General features: G+C 44.9%; 2 protein-coding genes and 1 non-coding gene across 9 annotated transcripts in view; 2 read left to right on the top strand and 1 right to left on the bottom strand.

The window, feature by feature from the left end:
* Positions 1–869: 869 nt before the first annotated feature.
* MRPL51 (mitochondrial ribosomal protein L51) lies at positions 870–2,372 on the bottom strand. The gene is made up of 3 exons (XM_047787749.1): positions 2,092–2,372; positions 1,897–2,007; positions 870–1,186 (listed from the first exon to the last, which is right to left on the bottom strand). The coding sequence occupies exons 1-3, from the start codon at positions 2,168–2,170 to the stop codon at positions 990–992; spliced, it is 387 nt and encodes a 128-aa protein (XP_047643705.1). The 5' UTR covers positions 2,171–2,372; the 3' UTR covers positions 870–989.
* Positions 2,373–2,440: 68 nt separating this feature from the next.
* NCAPD2 (non-SMC condensin I complex subunit D2) overlaps positions 2,441–17,413 on the top strand; it is a 30,497-nt gene continuing 15,524 nt past the window's right edge. For 2 of the 7 annotated variants that reach the window (XM_047787734.1, XM_047787732.1), the window contains exons 1-9: positions 2,441–3,228; positions 3,971–4,120; positions 12,766–12,841; positions 13,121–13,179; positions 13,662–13,843; positions 14,402–14,544; positions 16,343–16,470; positions 16,543–16,666; positions 16,841–16,988. In XM_047787734.1, the coding sequence (XP_047643690.1) occupies positions 3,994–4,120; positions 12,766–12,841; positions 13,121–13,179; positions 13,662–13,843; positions 14,402–14,544; positions 16,343–16,470; positions 16,543–16,666; positions 16,841–16,988 (987 nt within the window). In that variant the 5' untranslated portion in view covers positions 2,441–3,228; positions 3,971–3,993. Of the gene's footprint in view, positions 3,247–3,970; positions 4,121–12,765; positions 12,842–13,120; positions 13,180–13,661; positions 13,844–14,401; positions 14,545–16,342; positions 16,471–16,542; positions 16,667–16,840; positions 16,989–17,413 lie in introns of all 7 variants that reach the window. The other 5 variants (XM_047787738.1, XM_047787736.1, XM_047787733.1 and 2 more) reach the window with 4 other exon arrangements.
* On the top strand, positions 13,257–13,585 carry LOC125131892 (small nucleolar RNA U85). The gene has a single exon (XR_007136069.1). It is a non-coding gene; the product is annotated as a small nucleolar RNA U85 (small nucleolar RNA).

Below are 17,413 nucleotides of genomic sequence, written 5' to 3'. Positions count from 1 at the left end.
AACCACTCATGCAAACCACTCACGATACTTAATGCCTCATATTGAAGTATGAGGTTATAACTTTATACCTATAACTAGAAAAACATGGGGGGAGGCTATATTACACTTTGTTCTCACCTCCGAAAAGGTATCCAACTAATATTTTTTGACCAGAAATAGTATAGAAGTATAATTCCATTTTTCTATCACACTTCATTCCAGTGTGGAAAGGTTTTTTAAAATATATTTAACATGATGGCATTATGGCATTTAAAATGAAAAATTTTTTTGTCTTTTTAGGGCCGCACCCATGGTATATGGAGGTTCCCAGGCTAGGGGTCTAATTGGAGCTACAGCTGCTGGCCTACACTAGAGCTACAGCAACACCAGCTCCAAGCTGTGTCTGCGACCTCACGGCAACGCCGGATCCTTAATCCACTGAGCGAGGCCAGGGGTCAAACCCACAACCTCAAGGTTCCTGGCCGAATTCATTTCCACTGTGCCATGACAGGAACTCCTAAAATTACAACTTTTAACACTCTGAAAGGCCAAAAGTCAAAAGGGGGCAACAATTTTTTACTTTATTTAGTTTTATTTGTTTGTTTATTTAGACCACTTCCAAGGCATGTGGAAGTTCCCTGGCCAGGGATTGAACTGAAGCCACAGCAGTAACCCAAGACATGGCGGTGACAACACTAAATTTTTAACCACTAGGCGCTTAGGGAACTCCATCATTTTTTACTTTTTAAACACCACAGGTATGGCTAGACCACAAAAGACAAGTGGTAAAGTCCAAACCTAAGACAAGACTTAGGAATGAATCACACTTTCTAGTCTCCTGAATGAGTAAAAGCAGCATCTAAAGGAAAATAACGCATATGGATAACACATTCCAAAGAAGTCCCATTTTATTACTGAGGGCATACAAATCTCTTTCCTCATAAGGAAAAGTACTTCCCCCTTCTCCTGGGTGGTAGATATGCCTCCTCCACAGTTCCTAGCTTTCTCTTCTACCGGTACTTTCCATGTCGGTTAAAATGTTTGTAGAGATAGCTGATGCGTTTGTTAAGGTTGTGCAGGTCATCAATGAACATCCGATTTCCAACCATTCTCTTCTTTCGGATACAACGCTGCAATTCATTCCCCTTCCAGCCTCGAAGCCATATGGGGCCCTTGATCAGTTCTTTGGGGTGTTTTTCAAAGTTTCCTATGTAATGTGAGAGAACATGTTAGTTCCAAGAGGAGAAAGAACCTAGCCTCCACTAGCTAAGCCTTCAACAGAGTTGCATCTACCTGAGCAGCACCTATAGACAAGACACATTGGGAGTTCCCGTCGTGGCTCAGTGGTTAACGAATCCGACTAGGAACCAAGAGGTTGCGCCTTAGATCCCTGGCCTTGCTCAGTGGGTTAAGGATCCAGCGTTGCTGTGAGCTGTGGTGTAGGTTGCAGACACGGCTTGGATTCTGCGTTGCTGTGGCCCTGGCATAGGCCGGCAGCTACAGCTCTGGCTACAGCTCCAATTAGACCCCTAGCCTGGGAACTTCCATATGCCACAGGAGCGGCCCAAAAAATCGCAGGAAAAAAAAAAAAAAGACACATTATGCTACAGGATCAAGACCACAGACTCTGTAGCCTCGCTGCTTGGGGTCAAATTCTGGCACTGCCATTGACTAGCTTTGGGAAAACTAGGTTATCTCTGTGCCTCAGTTTCCTCATCTTTAAAGTGAAAAGATTATAAAGATTAAATGAGTTAATGCGTGCAGGACACACAGAACAGTGCCCAACACAACGTAAACAGCCACATAAATGTTTGTTCTTACTATTGAACATGGTATCATTTCTACACAGGTGAAAAATTATAGTCGTTACGACATAACTTCTGTTCTGGAATTCTGCAACAAGGAGTCAAGTCTTACCCAGGATCCCGATATTGTCATATACCCCGAACATGGCCCTCTTCTCGTTCCAACGATCAACCACTTTGCGGGGCGGGAGAGTGACCCTTACATGGAACAATCTAGGAATACCTAAGGAAGGGGAAGAAAAGGAATGAATCTGAGCCGCTTACTGAGAAACAGTTCTCGAGGCGTCTTACTGCATGAAGCACTTACCCAGAGAGAAGCTTCTACAGGTCAAGGGCAACCGGCCCCATAGGCCCCTGCCTGTCACCCAAGAAAGGCTCCCTGCCATTGCCCTCGTCTCTCTGCTACAACGGCCCTCCGCAGGAGCACAGGAGGGAGGGCCAGATGTGGCCTTCGAGGAGATAAGAACCGTCCCCACTGGGTTCACATTGGTACTACATGGACGCAGCCATCTTGGCCTTTACCCAGGGAGCTCAGGGCGCCAGACTTGCCAGGCCCCGCTTAGCCCCGCCTTCCCCAGCGGCGAGCCCCGCCCTCCAGGTTCCGGGGCAGAGGGGCCTTGTAGCCCTGCCCCGCAGAGGCGTTTCCGGTCTGCCCACCGGAAGTTCTGGATTGCCAGAAGAGTTGAGGGGCCCGTGTCGTTGTCTAGGTCGCCCCAAAACTGAATTTCAAGAAAATTCACCCTTTCCTGTTTCTTTGGGCTTCCCTCAACTGAGGGAGATGAAGGTCCAGAACCTGGAGGAACCCAGAGCTTCCTTTCTCTGTGCCCCACAGCAGTTTTGCGCTGTAGCTGTTTTTATTCCCCTTATTGGACAGGGGAGGAAATCCGAGGCTGAGGGAGTGAAACGACCTGCTGACGTCACCTGGCAGAGGAGATGGCGGAACCCGGACTAGAGCCTAGGCCTTCTAACTGCCGGCCTGAACTTGCCTCCAGTACTGGGGGGTGACTGAGTGTGTCAGTGTCCCAGGGGCACGGCCACCGCCCAGCTAAAGACGCGGCATCTCCGGCAGACACCACGAAGGCCTCCTCTCCACCGACGGAGTAAAAGGAGGACCTTGTAGGGACTGAGGTTGTGGCGAGGTGAGGGGGCAGGAGCCAGAATCTAGGTCCCGCCCTTCTCCGTTTCACCGGCTCCTGCGTTATGATTGGTTGGTCCCTACAGCAAGTGTCCTGATTGGCCCACTTCCGGCCGTTGAGATTTGAATTCCAGGTTCGCGGCTTTGCCAGCGCGGTCCCCGGCTCTGAGGCGGGTTTTTGCCTCTGCCTGGCAGGTATTGGCCGGTTTCTCTGCCCGTGGGAGTGCTGCCTAGCTGATTGGTGTGTGTTGTGCCCTTCGTGGTTTTTCCTTCACTTCAGCCCCACAACCGGACCCAGAGGAACTGCAGGTGAAGTTCTCTTAAAAGGTGTGGTGTTCAGGGCGAGCGGGGAAGGAGAGGCCGGGAAAATCGGGAACCGGGCGGTATGATGCGGCATCAGGCTGGGAGGTCAATTGGTGCGTCCTTGTGGTACGGCGTGGTAACACAGTCTCACAGATCCGCAGTGGAATTTGAGCAAATTGCTTAATCTTTCAGAGCCTCAATTTCCTGATCTGTAAGTGGAACAGTAGTATTATGCACTCCATGAGGTTGGCATTTGGAGAGTTAGATCAGATATGACGTTCAAATAGCCTAACAGAACCTGGCACAGAGTAAACAAATAGTGCAAATGTTCTCTTTCTGCAAACAGGAAACACATTAAGCCCTACTGGGCCACTGTTCTAGCCTCTGATGAGGCATTCTCTCTATACCTAAGTTTTGCCCATAGAAACAGAAGGAACATTGATATGCCATTTTACAGTTTTTAAAATACTTTCATACTTCTTGACCCATTTGATTCCCAGAGCAACTTTATAAAGTAATCAGAGATTAGTAATCCTGTTTGACAGATGAGGCCCAGGGTTAAGTGACATGACCAAGTGTCAGAGTCACAACTAGAATTACATTCTAGTCCAGGGTTAATCTCACACTCCCTAAGATAATGGTATTAGCTTGATGTAAGACTAAAAAGCATATATTTGAGGAGAGAAGTAATAGAACCGAATAAAAAGACAACCTTTAGATAGAGACTTATTTGCTGTTTGGCTTCCAGCACTGTGAGCCATTGGGAGAAAGATGTCCCCCCAGCTGTATGAGTTCCATCTGCCCTTATCCCCAGAAGAGTTGTTGAAAAGTGGAGGGGTGAATCAGTATGTGGTGCAGGAGGTACTGTCCATCAAACATCTTCCATCACACCTTAAAGGTAAGACTCCACAGCTGCCCTTGTGCCTAGCACTTCAAAACAGCCACCCACATGTAGTTATATCATCTGTCTGTTCCACTACACCGCTAAGCTCCATGAGGGCAAGGAACATGTCTTTCCTCTTATTGTTTTTTTTCCCCTAGTATTTTGTTACACGAAGAGTATTTTCATTAACCACCTTCTCTAGATAATTCAATCAACAGTCTGGGTGTATATGGTTACTCTTTGGGGAAGTTTTTGTTTTAGATTTTTGCTTCTTAACCATATGTCAAAATAAAGTCCTGGCAGTTTTAAGAGTTGTAGGAGAAGATAGCTTTTTCAGAATGTCTGGGATGTGCCCAGGTAATACTTTTAGAGTCTAGATCACATTTCCAAGAGCATACAATAGTGGAAAAAAGAATATGTGCACAGTTGCAGCACTGTGTGATATATGTACAGTGCAGTTACCTATTGAAACCTATAGATGACTCAGCAGTTCATGCATCATCAACAAGTCCTCATCCATAATGTTATTGTACTTATTGGAAGTGTCTTGTGTCAGGTAGATTGCTTTGGAGAGTTACAGAGAGTAGAGATTAAGACTGTGGAGCCAGACTGCCTCCTGGATTTGAATCCTGTCTCCACTACTCTGACTTTGGACAGTTACTTACTCTCTCTGTGCCTTGGTTTCCTCATCTGAATAGTAATCTACTTTGTTTATGATCTCCTACAACAAGTAGGGTTGGTTAATTATCAAGCAACTTGGTAATAACTCCAGCTTGTCTCCTTTTGGTTTTCCCATCATTACTGCCAGATGACAGCTCCTTGCTCTGATATGCCCAGGTAGAAAATGGGGTTTTCTGTCTTGTGTCTTTTCTTCTTTCTTATTTTAAAACTAGAGAAGTTCCCTGGGGGCTTAATAGGTTAAGGATCTGTCACTGCTGTGGCACAGGTTGATTCCTGGCTCTGAACTTCCTCATGCCATGGGTGCGGCCAAACAAAAAAAAAATTAAAAAACCAACTACAGAATCCTCCAGAATACTATAGGAAACTATTCTTCAGTTACTATGCTTCACTTCTTAAAATGCATGCTCACCCTTAGAGTCCTTTTTATAATAGTTGCATTGCTTTTGGCTTTGTTTTTTTTGTTTTTTTTTTTTTGGCTTTTTTCCTTTTCTAGGGCCACTCCTGCGGCATATGGAAGTTCCCAGGCTACAGGTCTCATCGGCGCTGTAGCCGCCGGCCTACACTACAGCCACAGCAGCATGGGATCCAAGCTGCGTCTGCGACCTACACCACAGCTCACGGCGACACCAGATCCTTAACCCACTGAGCAAGGCCAGGGATCAAACCTGCAACCTCATGGTTCCTAATCAGATTCGTTAACAACTGTGCCACAACGGGAACTCCTGCTTTTGGTATTTAGAACTGTAAATACAAGTCCTACTGTAAACACAAGATCAGATCATTTAATTTGTTCAAGTATTTGTTGATATACTATGTGCCAGGCCATGTTCTAGGCACTGGGGATACAACAGTAAATAAAACAGTTCTCTCTTGGGAGTTCCCATCGTGGCGCAGTGGTTAACAAATCTGACTAGGAACCATGAGGTTTCGGGTTCGATCCCTGGCCTTGCTCAGTGGGTTAAGGATCTGGTGTTGCTGTGAGCTGTGGTGTAGGTTGCAGTCGCGGCTCGGATGCTTTATTGCTGTGGCTCTGGCGTAGGCTGACAGCTACAGCTCCAATTCGACCCCTAGCCTGGGAACCTCCATATGCCAAGGGAGTGGCCCAAGAAATGGACCAAAAAAAAAGAATCTCTCAAGGCTTTCGACAAGTAATAAATAAATATGGAGTATGTCAAGTGGTTGTAAGTGGCAAGGAGAAAAATAAAGCAAAATAAAGATTACAGTGCCAGGATATGGACTGGCATTTTATACTGGATAATGAAGAAGGCTTGCTGATAGGTGAGATTTGAGCAGAGACCTTAAAAGTGAAGAAGTGAACCATGCAGATTCTCAAGGAAGGGCATTCTAAGCAGACAGGAAAGCCACTGCAGAGGCCCTGAGGTATGATTGGAAGGAAGTAAGCTAGGAAAACAAAGTCAGGTGGGAAGTGGTACAGATTTTTCTAGCGTCTTGCTCCTCAAAGTATGGTCTTCAGACCAGCAGCATTATATGATTTAGGAGCTTATTAGAAAAAGAGGATGGAGCGTTCCTGTTGTGGCTCAGTGGGTTAAGAACCCAACATGGTATCCATGAGGATGTGGGTTCCATCCTTGGCCTCGCTCAGTGGGTTAAGGAGCTGCAGGCTATGGTATAGGTCACAGAAATCTGTGATCTAGTGTTGCCGTGGCTGAGGTGTAGGCTGGCAGCCACAGCTCCACTTCTACACTGAGCTTGGGAACTTGGAAATATGCCACAAGAACTTGGAAATATGCCACAGGTGTGCCCCTAAAAAGAAAAAAATGCAGGATGAAGACACCTCCCCAAACTACTGAATCAGAATCTGTCTTTTAGGAAGATCCCCAGGTAATTCAGTTGAAGAAGCACTCATCTAGGGTGTTGTGGGTTACGGTAAAGACTTCAGCTTGAGAGGGAGTGACCTTGAAAGCCACTGGGTTTTGAGCACGGGAGTGATATGGTCTGACATTTTAAAAGTATATTTACTGTGTTGAGCAGAAACTGTAAGAGGCAAGGGAAGAAGCAAGGGACTAATTAAGAAGCTAATAAAATGCCAGGTAGCTTGCTTGGGTTGATAGCAGTGGAGGTGATCATAAAAGGTTAGATTTTGAGTAAATTTTGAAATTTGAGCCAACAAGATTTTTTCTGGTTTTTTTGGCCAACAAGATTTTTTCTGGTTTTTTCCCTCTTTTTTGGCCCATGGTATATAGAGTTCCTGAGTCAGGAATCAGATCTGAGTCGTAGTCGCAACCTATAATGGGGAACTCCGCCAACAAGATTGTTGATGGATTGGATTGGGCACTTACAGGGTTAGAGTGAAAAGACTCTAAGGATGATTACAAGGCTTTTTTTTTTTTTTTTAAATGCCACAGCATGCAGAAGTTCCAGAGTTCCAATTCCCAGGCCAGCTGAAACCCGTGCTGTAGCAGAGACAATGCTGGATTCTTAACCTGCTATGCCATCAAGGGAATGCCAAGGCTTTTTGACTTGAGCAACTAGGAGAATGGAGCTGTCATATAATAAGATGGGGTAGAGTAGGAGAGAAGCAGGTTTAGACTGCTGGTTATATGGAGTTTAGGGAGAGGTGCTAGCTGGTGATACACATTCGGGATTTAATCTTTAGCACATAGAGGGTGTTTTAAAGCCGTGAAGTTGGAGTGAGTATAGATGGAGAAGAAAAGCAATTTCAGGACATAAGACCTAAGACATTCCAACATTTAGAGGCTATGAAGATGAGAAAGAACCAGTAGAAGAAACTTCTTTTGAGGCAGAAAGTGAACAAAGCAGCCAAGTGGAAGCTAAATTAAGAGAAATTTCAGAAGTGAAACGTGAGATCAGTTGCACATTTCATTGCTGGACTTGGCAATGTGGCAGTTGCCAGTAGCCTTGATGAACACTTTCAGAGTGGTGGGATCAAAAGTGTGATTGGAACAGGTTTATGAGAAAATGGGAGGAGAGAAATTAGAGATGGTGAGTTCAGATAATTCTTTCTGGTTGTTTTGCTTTAAGGAGTAGCAGTGAAATAGGGGGTAGCTAGTGGGAAGGCAGAATCAAGGGGAGACTTTTTCTTAGTAGGATGTGCGACATTACATGTGTATATGCTGAATGGGGATAATCAGAGAAAGGGGAAAGCTGAGGATGCTGGAGGGAAAGGGAACGATTGTTGGAGCAGTAGCCTTTAGGGGGTCAGAGAGCATGTGATATGGTGCTGGGGGAGGAGATGGTTTTATTAGTGCAGGGACAGATTATCCACAGCAGCAAAAAAGAAGGCAGTGTATGGACACAGATATGTTCAGGTATTGCTGGTACATACAGAGTTTGGCAGTTTGAGATTCTCTTCTGTCCTACTCTGTTTTCTCAGTGAGATAGGAAGTGAAGCCTTTAACTGATGGTGACTTTTGGGCAGGATGAGGAGGGTGTCTTATGAGCAGAAGAAAGGTGTGAAATAATTGCCTAAAAGAAAGCCAAAGGCAGAATTCCCATTGTGGCACAGCGGAAATGAATCCAACTAGGAACCATGAGGTTGCAGATTCCACCCCTGACCTCGCTCAGTGGGTTAAGGATCTGGCGTTGACTTGAGCTGTGGTGTAGGTCACAGACGCGGCTCGGATCCTGCGTTGCTGTGGCTGTGGCATAGGCCAGCAGCTGTAGCTCTGACTGGACCCCTAGCCTGGGAACCTCCATATGCTGCAAGGTTCAGCCCTAAAAAGAAAGCAAAAGGCCTGGGAACTTGTTATAGGCTTACTAAGAAATACTAAGGCCCCACTTGAGGTCATCTTAAGTTTAAAATAAGAATAGTTAGCATGGTTGTGGATTTTTTGGAGCCACTTTTATTTATGTCATTACATGAATGGAGTAAGCAGTCAGTTGGATCTAATTCATATTTACAAGGGAAGTAAATATGCTCCTGATTAGTGGGAAAAATTAGAAGTATCGTAATGTCTAACAATAGAAGAATAGTAACTGAAGGTACATTCAGTGGAATGTTATACAACCATCAAAAATTATTACACGGAGTTCCTGTTGTGGCTCAGCATGTTACAAATCTGACTAGTGTCTATGAGGATGCAGGTTCAATCCCTGGCCCCACTTAGTGGGGTAAGGATCCGGCATTGCTGTGAGCTGTGGTGTAGGTCACAAATGTGGTTCGAATCTGTTGTGGGCTGTGGCTGTGGCATAGGCTGGCAGCTCTTGCTCCGATTAGACCCCTAGCCTGGGAATCTCCATATGCCGTGAGTATGGCCCTAAAAAAAGAAAGAAAGAAATAATATGCTTAGAAAATAAACTGACCCTAGAAAGCCAAAAAAAAAAGGAAAGAAAACAAACTGAAAAAAATTAGCCAAATGTTAACTGTGGGTTTTTTTTCTCATGTCCATTTTTGTGTATTTTCCAGATTATAGAAGGAGGTTTGTAAGAATGGGAGATAGCTTACATGTACTGAGTTACATCATGTGCTAAGTATTGTCCTGACTGCTTCACATGGATTGTCTCACTTAATCTTTACCAAAAAAGTTCTGTAAGATCTGCTCTTATTCCCAATTTACAGAAAGGGAAACTGAGACCTGGTAAGCTAAGTAGCTTAGCCTAGTGAATGTTAAAACCAAATGTAAACCTGAGCAGTGTGAGTAGACTAAGACAGTGAGTGATTGTTTGGAGAAGTAAAGGGGGATGTGAACAGAGAGCATCCTTGGATGTAATAATAAAAAAAAAAAGCAATGGGTAATCTTTGAGAGGATAGATGTTAGCTTGGTAAATCTCGGAAACTAGGTTTTAGGAAATTGAGAAAGATAAGACAATTTTTATTTATTTATTTATTTATTTTGTCTCTTTAGAGCTGCACCTGTGGCATATAGAAGTTCCCAGGCCAGGGGCAAAGCCACAGCTGCCAGCCTATGCCACAGCAAGGCCAAATCCAAGCTGCATCCATAACCTTCACCACAGCATGCAGCAACACCAGATCCTTAACCCACTGAGCAATGCCAGGGGGATCAAATTGGCATCCTCATGGATACTTGTTGGATTCTTAACCCACTGAGCCACAACAGGCACTCCAGACAGAATTTTAAAGTGCAGTAAAAGCAAAGGCAAATGAAGGGCATTGAGCATTTTTATTTTGTTTTAAAGAAGTGGGGTGGCCTGAGCACGTTGGCAGGAAAACAGCATTCCCTGGAGAGGATGGAACCAGAGGTGAAAGAGAGGAGAGAAGATTTTGGGGCAATGAGAAATCTTAGCTTTAGAGAGAAATGTCTTTCCACTTGAGACTGAAGCAAAGAATAGATGTTGGCAGATTTATTGACAGCAAGGCAGAGTTACATGAGGGAGCCCGTGCTCTGGGTCTCATTCTTTTTTGCTAAAGTAGAAAGTAGTTATTTAAGGGAAGAGAGGCAAAGGGCAAGACAAAGTATAAAGAAAGGGGAGAACATGCTATGAATATCCTAGGGAGTCTGTAGGAATTGGGGGAATAAAATAGTTTATTAAACATTGAAGAGGATCGGGGAGTTCCCGTCGTGGCTTGACGTAATCACACTAAAGGACTGCAGAAGAGAATAACTGACCTAAGTAACTATGAAATAGTATTTTTACTATAAACTGTATATAAAACAACTTTACAAGTTAGCTTAAGGTTGTTAGTAAGTTTATTTTTAAAGGGGTGTAAGTTAGCAATTCTGAAACTGCTTTATATATATATCCTAGGATTAAGCAAATATATAAATGAACTTACGTTCTTAATCTGTACGCAGAGATAAAAATAAATATAGGATGGACTTCCCATTGTGGTGCAATGGGATGGGCAGTGTCTCGGGAGTGCTAGGCTCAGGTCCAATCCCTGGCCCAGCACAGTGGGTTAAGGAGCTGGCATTGCCACAGCTGAGGCTTAGGTCACAACTGCAGCATGGATCTGATCCCTGGCCCAGGAACACCATATGCCTCTGGGTGGCCAAAAAATAAATAAATAAATACAGGAATGTGAGTTTATACCTATATATATATATGTTTATCCTGCTCTTCTATACTAACAGGGCCTAAAATCTCCAACAGCAGTGATTTTTTTTTTTTTGTCTTTTTGCCATTTCTTGGGCTTCTCCCACAGCATATGGAGGTTCCCAGGCTAGGGGTCGAATCAGAGCTGTAGCCACCAGGCTACACCAGAGCCATAGCAATGCGAGATCTGAGCCGCCTCTGTGACCTACACCACAGCTCAAGGCTACGCCGGATCCTTAACCCACTGAGCGAGGCCAGGGATTGAACCCGCAACCTCATGGTTCCTAGTTGGATTCGTTAACCACTGTGCCACGACGGGAACTCCAGCAGTGATCTTAACTAGTGCCTAGAACTTGGTTTCTGCACACCATTCTCCCATAAAAGAAACCAGCACCCTGTTGAGAATGGTTGATTCTAGTACTTAGCCAGGGGAAGATACAAAATGAGCCTGGAACATCTTGTAATATAAGAAATTAAGAGAACGAGAGTAAAGGAAGCATGAATGAGACACAGGTCAAGTTGAAGGAGCTCCCCATGGTCAGGTATAGGATAATGTGAGTAACAAAGTGAGTGGTAATAGGAATTGATTAAAACAGAATAAAAGGAACATTTGTGGGCCCATTCTGATGTAAACAAATAATTGAATTCATAAATGAAGGTGACAGTTCATCCTTATAGTGGCATTCCCATTAGTAGGTGAAAAGGAATAATGAAGACAGACAAATCTCATTTAGTAAACACCCCAATAATAATTGTGGCAGGCAAGAATTATCCAGAGATGCTTAAATTAGTGGGCAGAATGTGGTGAGAAACAAGATGTTTGCATAGTTTCAGAGTATCTCCCCAAAAGATACTTATTAGTTGCAGTGGGGGAAATAGTAACTTTGCAGGGGAGACACCTGGTAAACACTAAGTCCAACTGATCACAGTTAACAGTAATAAGACAGTGGTATCATCTTGATATGATGCATCAGAAGGACTCAACGTCCTTGTCTCAGGGATCTAGCCAAAAGTGTCTGACCTCAGTCAAATCATGAGAAAATAGCAGACAAACCCAAAGTGAGGAACATTCTATGGAATAAGAAGGGGCAAATACACTTCAAGTATCAAGATCATGAAAAACAAAGACTGGAGGAGACTAAGGAGGTATGGCAGCTGAATGCACTGTGGTATCCGAGACTGGCTCATGAACTGGGAAATAGAGATAAATAGAAGAGCTGGCAAAATGTAAATAAGGTCTGTAGATTAGTTAACAACATTGAATTAATGTTCATTTCTTGCTTTAGAATAGATCCTTGTACTATATGGTTACATAAGATGTTAACATTATGTGGGTGAAAAATACAAGACTCTGGGTGTTCCCATTGTGGCTCAGTGGAAACGAACCCGACTAGTATCCATAAGGACATGGGTTCGATCTCTGGCCCTGCTCAATGGGTTAAGGATCCCACGTTGCCATGAGCTATGGTGTAGGTTGCAGACACAGCTTGGCTCTGGCGTTCCTGTGGCTGTGGTGTAGGCCAGCAGATGCGGCTCCCATTTCCACCCCTAGCCTGGGAACTTCCATATGCCACGGATGCAGCCCTAAAAAGACTAAATAAATAAATAAATGAAACATAAAGCACAGACAGACCCAAAAAGAAAAATATATTTATATAGGACTCTGTACTGTTTTTGCTACTTTTATAATTTCAAAATTAAAAAAAAAAGATCCTGAGTTTGTTCGCTGCTACATTGGACAAGTCATGTAACTACTCTGACATTTAATTTCTTTCCCCATAAATAGGCATAGTACTATCTGTTTCATCTAGCTCAAAGATGTGGTAAAACTCAAGTAAGCTCTAATTGTAGAATACATGTCAGATGTTATTATAATATGTTACATTGAAACAAACTATCTCCTTTTGTGATTTTTGTCAATAAAAACAATCCCATTTTCTGCCATGAGTAGAACTTACCAAAAAGGCTTCTCCCCTCTGTATTAACTTCTCTTATCTTTACAGCATTTCAGGCTGCCTTTCGAGCTCAGGGGCCCCTGGCTATGCTGGAGCATTTTGATACCATCTACAGCATTCTGCAGTAAGTAAAGTTCCCCTCTGGTACTTTAAAAAGAACTGGTGGCTTTTTGCCCTAACTTTGCATGTTAGTCCTGAAATTCCAAATTATGCTTCACTGATAAACGGTTCTGGGTGCTGATATTTCTACTAATGAGCATTTACCCCAGCTTGCCACCATATTTATTCAGTTGAGGAATTTCATGTGTATTTTTAAGCAGTAGATTCCTCAGGTTTGATCTCATCTGTTAGGATGGGCTCTGCAGGTTCCTGTCTCACCCCCCGCACTTTCTTTCCCTCATAGTCACTTTCGAAGTATAGACCCTGGCCTCAAGGAAGATACCCTGGAATTCCTGATGAAAGGTGTTTATGGGGCAGGGGGCAGGGGATGGAAGGCATTGGTTGCTGTTTGTTTGTTTACTGTTTCCTGCATTTTATCAGCCAAGTGATGATATCAAGGCTGTGGTGATTCAGCTGGTTGGGCTAAGCCCGAGGACCTCTGACCTATTAAGGTCTGTAATCTTGGTGGGCGATACAGAGTTATGTGTGTTCACTGTAAGGGCAGACCAACAACAAATTCTTCCTACTCTTGAACTGCTTCTTTGCAGTAGAGGCTGTTCTTCCTGTTGCTGGGAAGAAACTGGGGTAACTGGAGTGAGAGAGTAGGGATAAGGTGTGTCCAGGACATCCGGGTCAGGGGTCCCAAAGGACTTAGCTTGTGTTGTGACCACTGAGAGATGAAACACAGATCTTTGGTAATCTGATGGCTGCTAGTGCTGGGTGTTTTGAAGTTGAGGAGTACGAGGAAAGTGAATGAAACTGACTCGAGGTCTTGCCTCTCACAGTGGTATCCCGCCACTCCCAGGAACTTCCCACTGTCTTGGATGATGCAGCTTTGAGTGTGTCAAATAGAAGTGCCCACCTGAATGCCCTCAAGATGAACTGCTATGCTCTGATACGCCTCCTTGAGTCTTTTGAGACCATGACCAGCCAGACAAGTCTCATGGACCTGGACCTCAGCGGGAAGGTAATTTGATATTCCTGGCTCTCTTAATATGGGGTCTGGGGAGATAGGAGAATTGGTGCAAAAGAAGGGAATTCAGTGAGTCTGAGGATCCTTTACCTTTTTGTCCTTGTTTAAGATTTATGAGGAAGTACTCAAAAGTATCACTGTGGGAGTTCCTCTTGTGGCTAAGCAGTAACAAACCCAACTAGTATCCATGAGGATGTGGGTTCAATCTCTGGCCCTGCTCAGTGGGTTAAGGATCCAGTGAGCTATGGTGTAGGTTGCAGACACGGCTTGAATCTGGTGTTGCTGTGGCTGTGGTAGAGGCCAGCAGCTGCAGCTCTGATTCGACCCCTAGCCTGGGAACTTCCATATGCCACAGGTGTGGTCCTAAAAAGACCAAAAAAAAAAGTATCACTATATATCCTTTGCTGACAAGCAGCTCTTTTATATTTGGGAAGTTATGATACTTCTGTCTTACTTTCTACCTTGTCTGGACACTGGATAGTTTGGCACTCAGACTTGCAGATTGTAATCCTCTTTGCTTCCTTAATTTTTCCTAAACATGTCCTTTTTTAGGGTAGGAAAGCCCGGGCCAAGTCAGCCCATGGCTTTGACTGGGAAGAAGAGAGGCAACCAATTCTTCAGCTTTTAACACAGCTGCTCCAGTTGGACATCCGTCATCTGTGGAACCACTCAATCATTGAGGAGGAGTTTATCAGGTGCATAGTTCGCATGCGACTGAGACAGGGTGATGGCAAAAGGCTGTGAGGTCAGGGACAAGGGGGAGCAAACTGAACTCCTCGTAGGCCATCACAGTGACTTTGGCATTTTCTTGGAGTGAGATAGGGCCACTTGGGGTTCCAAGCAGGGCAGTGAGGTGGTCTCACTTACCCTTAGCAAGATCAGCCTGGCTGTTGTGTTGAAACAGACTCTGGAGGGAGAGGAGGAAAGCGGGAGACTATTTAAGAGGCTGTTGCAATAACTTGGGCAAAAGATGACAGCTGCTTAGACGCAAGAGGGCAGTGGAGATGGGGAAGGTGGAAGCAGTCTGTGCTTCTTCTCTAAGGAGAGCCTGCAGGATGAGCTGACATGTGAGGTTTGAAGGAGGGTGCAGTTGAGGATGACTTACCCAGGGTTTTGGCCCCAGCACTTGGAAGAATGGGTGGAGCTGCCAGTAACTGAAGTACAGGGAAGGCTGTGGGAGCATATGCGGGGGATCCATGGAAGTCCCACTTTGGAGGTAGAAAGTTGGTGGTGCCTGTTAGACATCTAAGTAATGTCCGATTCTGGGGAATATGCGGAGCTGGAGGAGTACAGGAGTGCAGTACCTCAGAAAAGTCTGAGCTAGAGGTACACATTTGGGAATATAATGTACTTGTATAAGTGGTATTTGTAGCCATGAGATTTAATGAGATCCCTAACTCAGTAAGCATAGCTGAGAAAGAGCAGAAATCCAAAGACTGTACCTTGGGGCACTCCAGCATCAAGAGGGTAAGATGGGGAGTTCCTTGGTGGCCTAGTGGTTAAGAATGCTGTGTTGTCACCGCTGTGGTGTGGGTTTGTTCCCTGGCCCTAGAACTTCCGTATACCACAAGTGTGACCAAAAAAAAAAAGGAACCAGCTGAAGAAAGAAGGGAGTCTGGCCTCCTGGAAGCCAAATGGAGCATGTTTCAGGGAGAAAGGAGTGACTAGCTATGTCTGATGCAGCTGAAAGGTCAATTAAGATGAGGACTGAGGAGGTCCCACTGTGGCGCAACGGAGTGGGCAGCATCTCTGGAATGCTGGGACACAGGTTCAATCCCTGGCCCGGCACACTGGGTTAAGATCCAGCATTGCCACAGCTGTGGTGTAGGTCACAGCTTCTGCTTGGATCTGACCCCTGATCCAGGAACTCCATATGCCGCAGGGTGGCCAGAAATGGAAGGGAAAAAAAAAAGATGAGGACTGAGTTGGCCATTTACCAATGACAAGTCCTCAGTGATTTTGCTCTATCTTTTGTCATACATAAAAAAGGTTCTATATAGGCATCATAACTGGTTGAAAGTTGTCATCTGGCAAAAAAAGAAAAAAAAAAAAGGAGTTCCTATTATGGCGCAGCAGAAACGAATCTGACCTGGAACCATGAGGGTGCAGATTCGATCCCTGGCCTTGCTCAGTGGGTTAAGGATCCAGCATTGCCGTCAGCTGTGGTGTGGGTCACAGACGCAGCTCAGATCCCGAGCTGCTATGACTGGTGTAGGCCAGCGGCTACAGCTCTGATTACACCCCTAGCCTGGGAACCTCCATGTGCGGTGGGTGCGGCCCTAGAAAGACAAAAAGACAAAAAAAAAAGTTGTCATCTGGAAGGAAGAAGTACCTATCTAGGAGTCAACCAAATAAAGCAACCTGGAAGGCGATAGAATTTAAAAAAAAAATAGAAGACTGAACTGGAGCAGCAGAGATAGAGGGAATAAGTAAGGCCCCAGTATAATTGTGTCCAGACAGCTGATTTTATCATCTCAACCCTTCCTTTCTCAGTTTGGTTACCGGCTGCTGCTACCGCCTCCTGGAGAATCCCACCATTAGTCACCAAAAGAACCGCCCCACCCGGGAAGCCATAACACGCCTGCTCGGTGTAGCCTTGACACGTTATAACCATATGCTGAGTGAGTTGGCCCTCTGCTTCGCCCCGCCCTTTTCCTTTTCCCTGTGGTTTCTCACATTTAGTACTTCCACAGGTGCCACTGTGAAGATCATCCAGATGCTGCAGCACTTTGAACACCTGGCATCTGTACTGGTGGCCGCTGTGAGCCTGTGGGCAACTGATTATGGAATGAAGAGCATAGTAGGAGAGATTGTAAGGTGATGCGTCCTTCTCTAAGTTTCTAATTTTCATTTTCCTCAGGGAGGAGATGAAGAGAAAGAGACTCTCTGTGTAACACTAGATTCCTTCAGGTATTAGATACCAACTTTACCTTCCCCTCCTAGGAACTGAGTAGTTAAGTTATACTGCTGTGGTTTTTTTCCCCTGTGTAGGGAGATTGGACAGAAGTGTCCCCAGGAGCTGAGTCGGGACCCTTCAGGGGCAAAGGGCTTTGCCACCTTCCTGACAGAACTAGCGGAGCGTGTCCCAGCCATCTTGATGTCCAGCATATGCATTCTGCTAGATCATCTGGATGGAGAAGTAGGTAGTGGTCCCCTGGGGATCTCAGGGTTTTCTAGGGGTTCTGTGTCCATTGTTGAAAGGTTGTTTCTTAACAAGAGGGTAGCTTTCACATGAAGTCAGGTTGTCTAGGCTTTTTGCTGTGGCAATTCCTTCCTGTAGAGAAAGAGTTGAAGTTTATTAAGTTGAATAAAGAGCCATGTATTAATCCTAGTTCAGTGTCACGCTGGTTTCATCCAGGTCTGGTGGGATAGATGATGGTTCCTCAGCTTAAGTCTAGTGAGAGTGACTCAGCTGTGATCCTGAATCCCATGCAGTCCTCAGGATGCAGCCTCTTCCTGTCACCTGGTTCTCAGACCCACCCAGGTTTTCCCTCTCAGTTCTCTGATCCCTTAGTGTTAATCTGGCCCTTGATGGCCGGTGCTCCTTGGTGAAAGTCCACCCTT

Source organism: Phacochoerus africanus, chromosome 7, assembly GCF_016906955.1.
Source record: "Phacochoerus africanus isolate WHEZ1 chromosome 7, ROS_Pafr_v1, whole genome shotgun sequence".
Lineage (NCBI taxonomy): Eukaryota > Metazoa > Chordata > Mammalia > Artiodactyla > Suidae > Phacochoerus > Phacochoerus africanus.
The sequence above is the reverse complement of the archived record's forward strand: the minus strand, read 5'-3'. Positions and strand labels throughout refer to the sequence as shown.

Excerpts from the sequence above, each read along its gene's own strand:
- MRPL51 (XM_047787749.1), bottom strand. The coding sequence starts at position 2,170 with ATGGCAGGGAGCCTTTCTTGGGTGACAGGCAGGGGCCTATGGGGCCGG. Across the intron at positions 2,008-2,091 it reads CTGTAGAAGCTTCTCTCTGG|GTATTCCTAGATTGTTCCAT; the intron begins GTAAGTGCTTCA and ends CCCCTTCCTTAG. Across the intron at positions 1,187-1,896 it reads TGACAATATCGGGATCCTGG|GAAACTTTGAAAAACACCCC; the intron begins GTAAGACTTGAC and ends CACATTACATAG.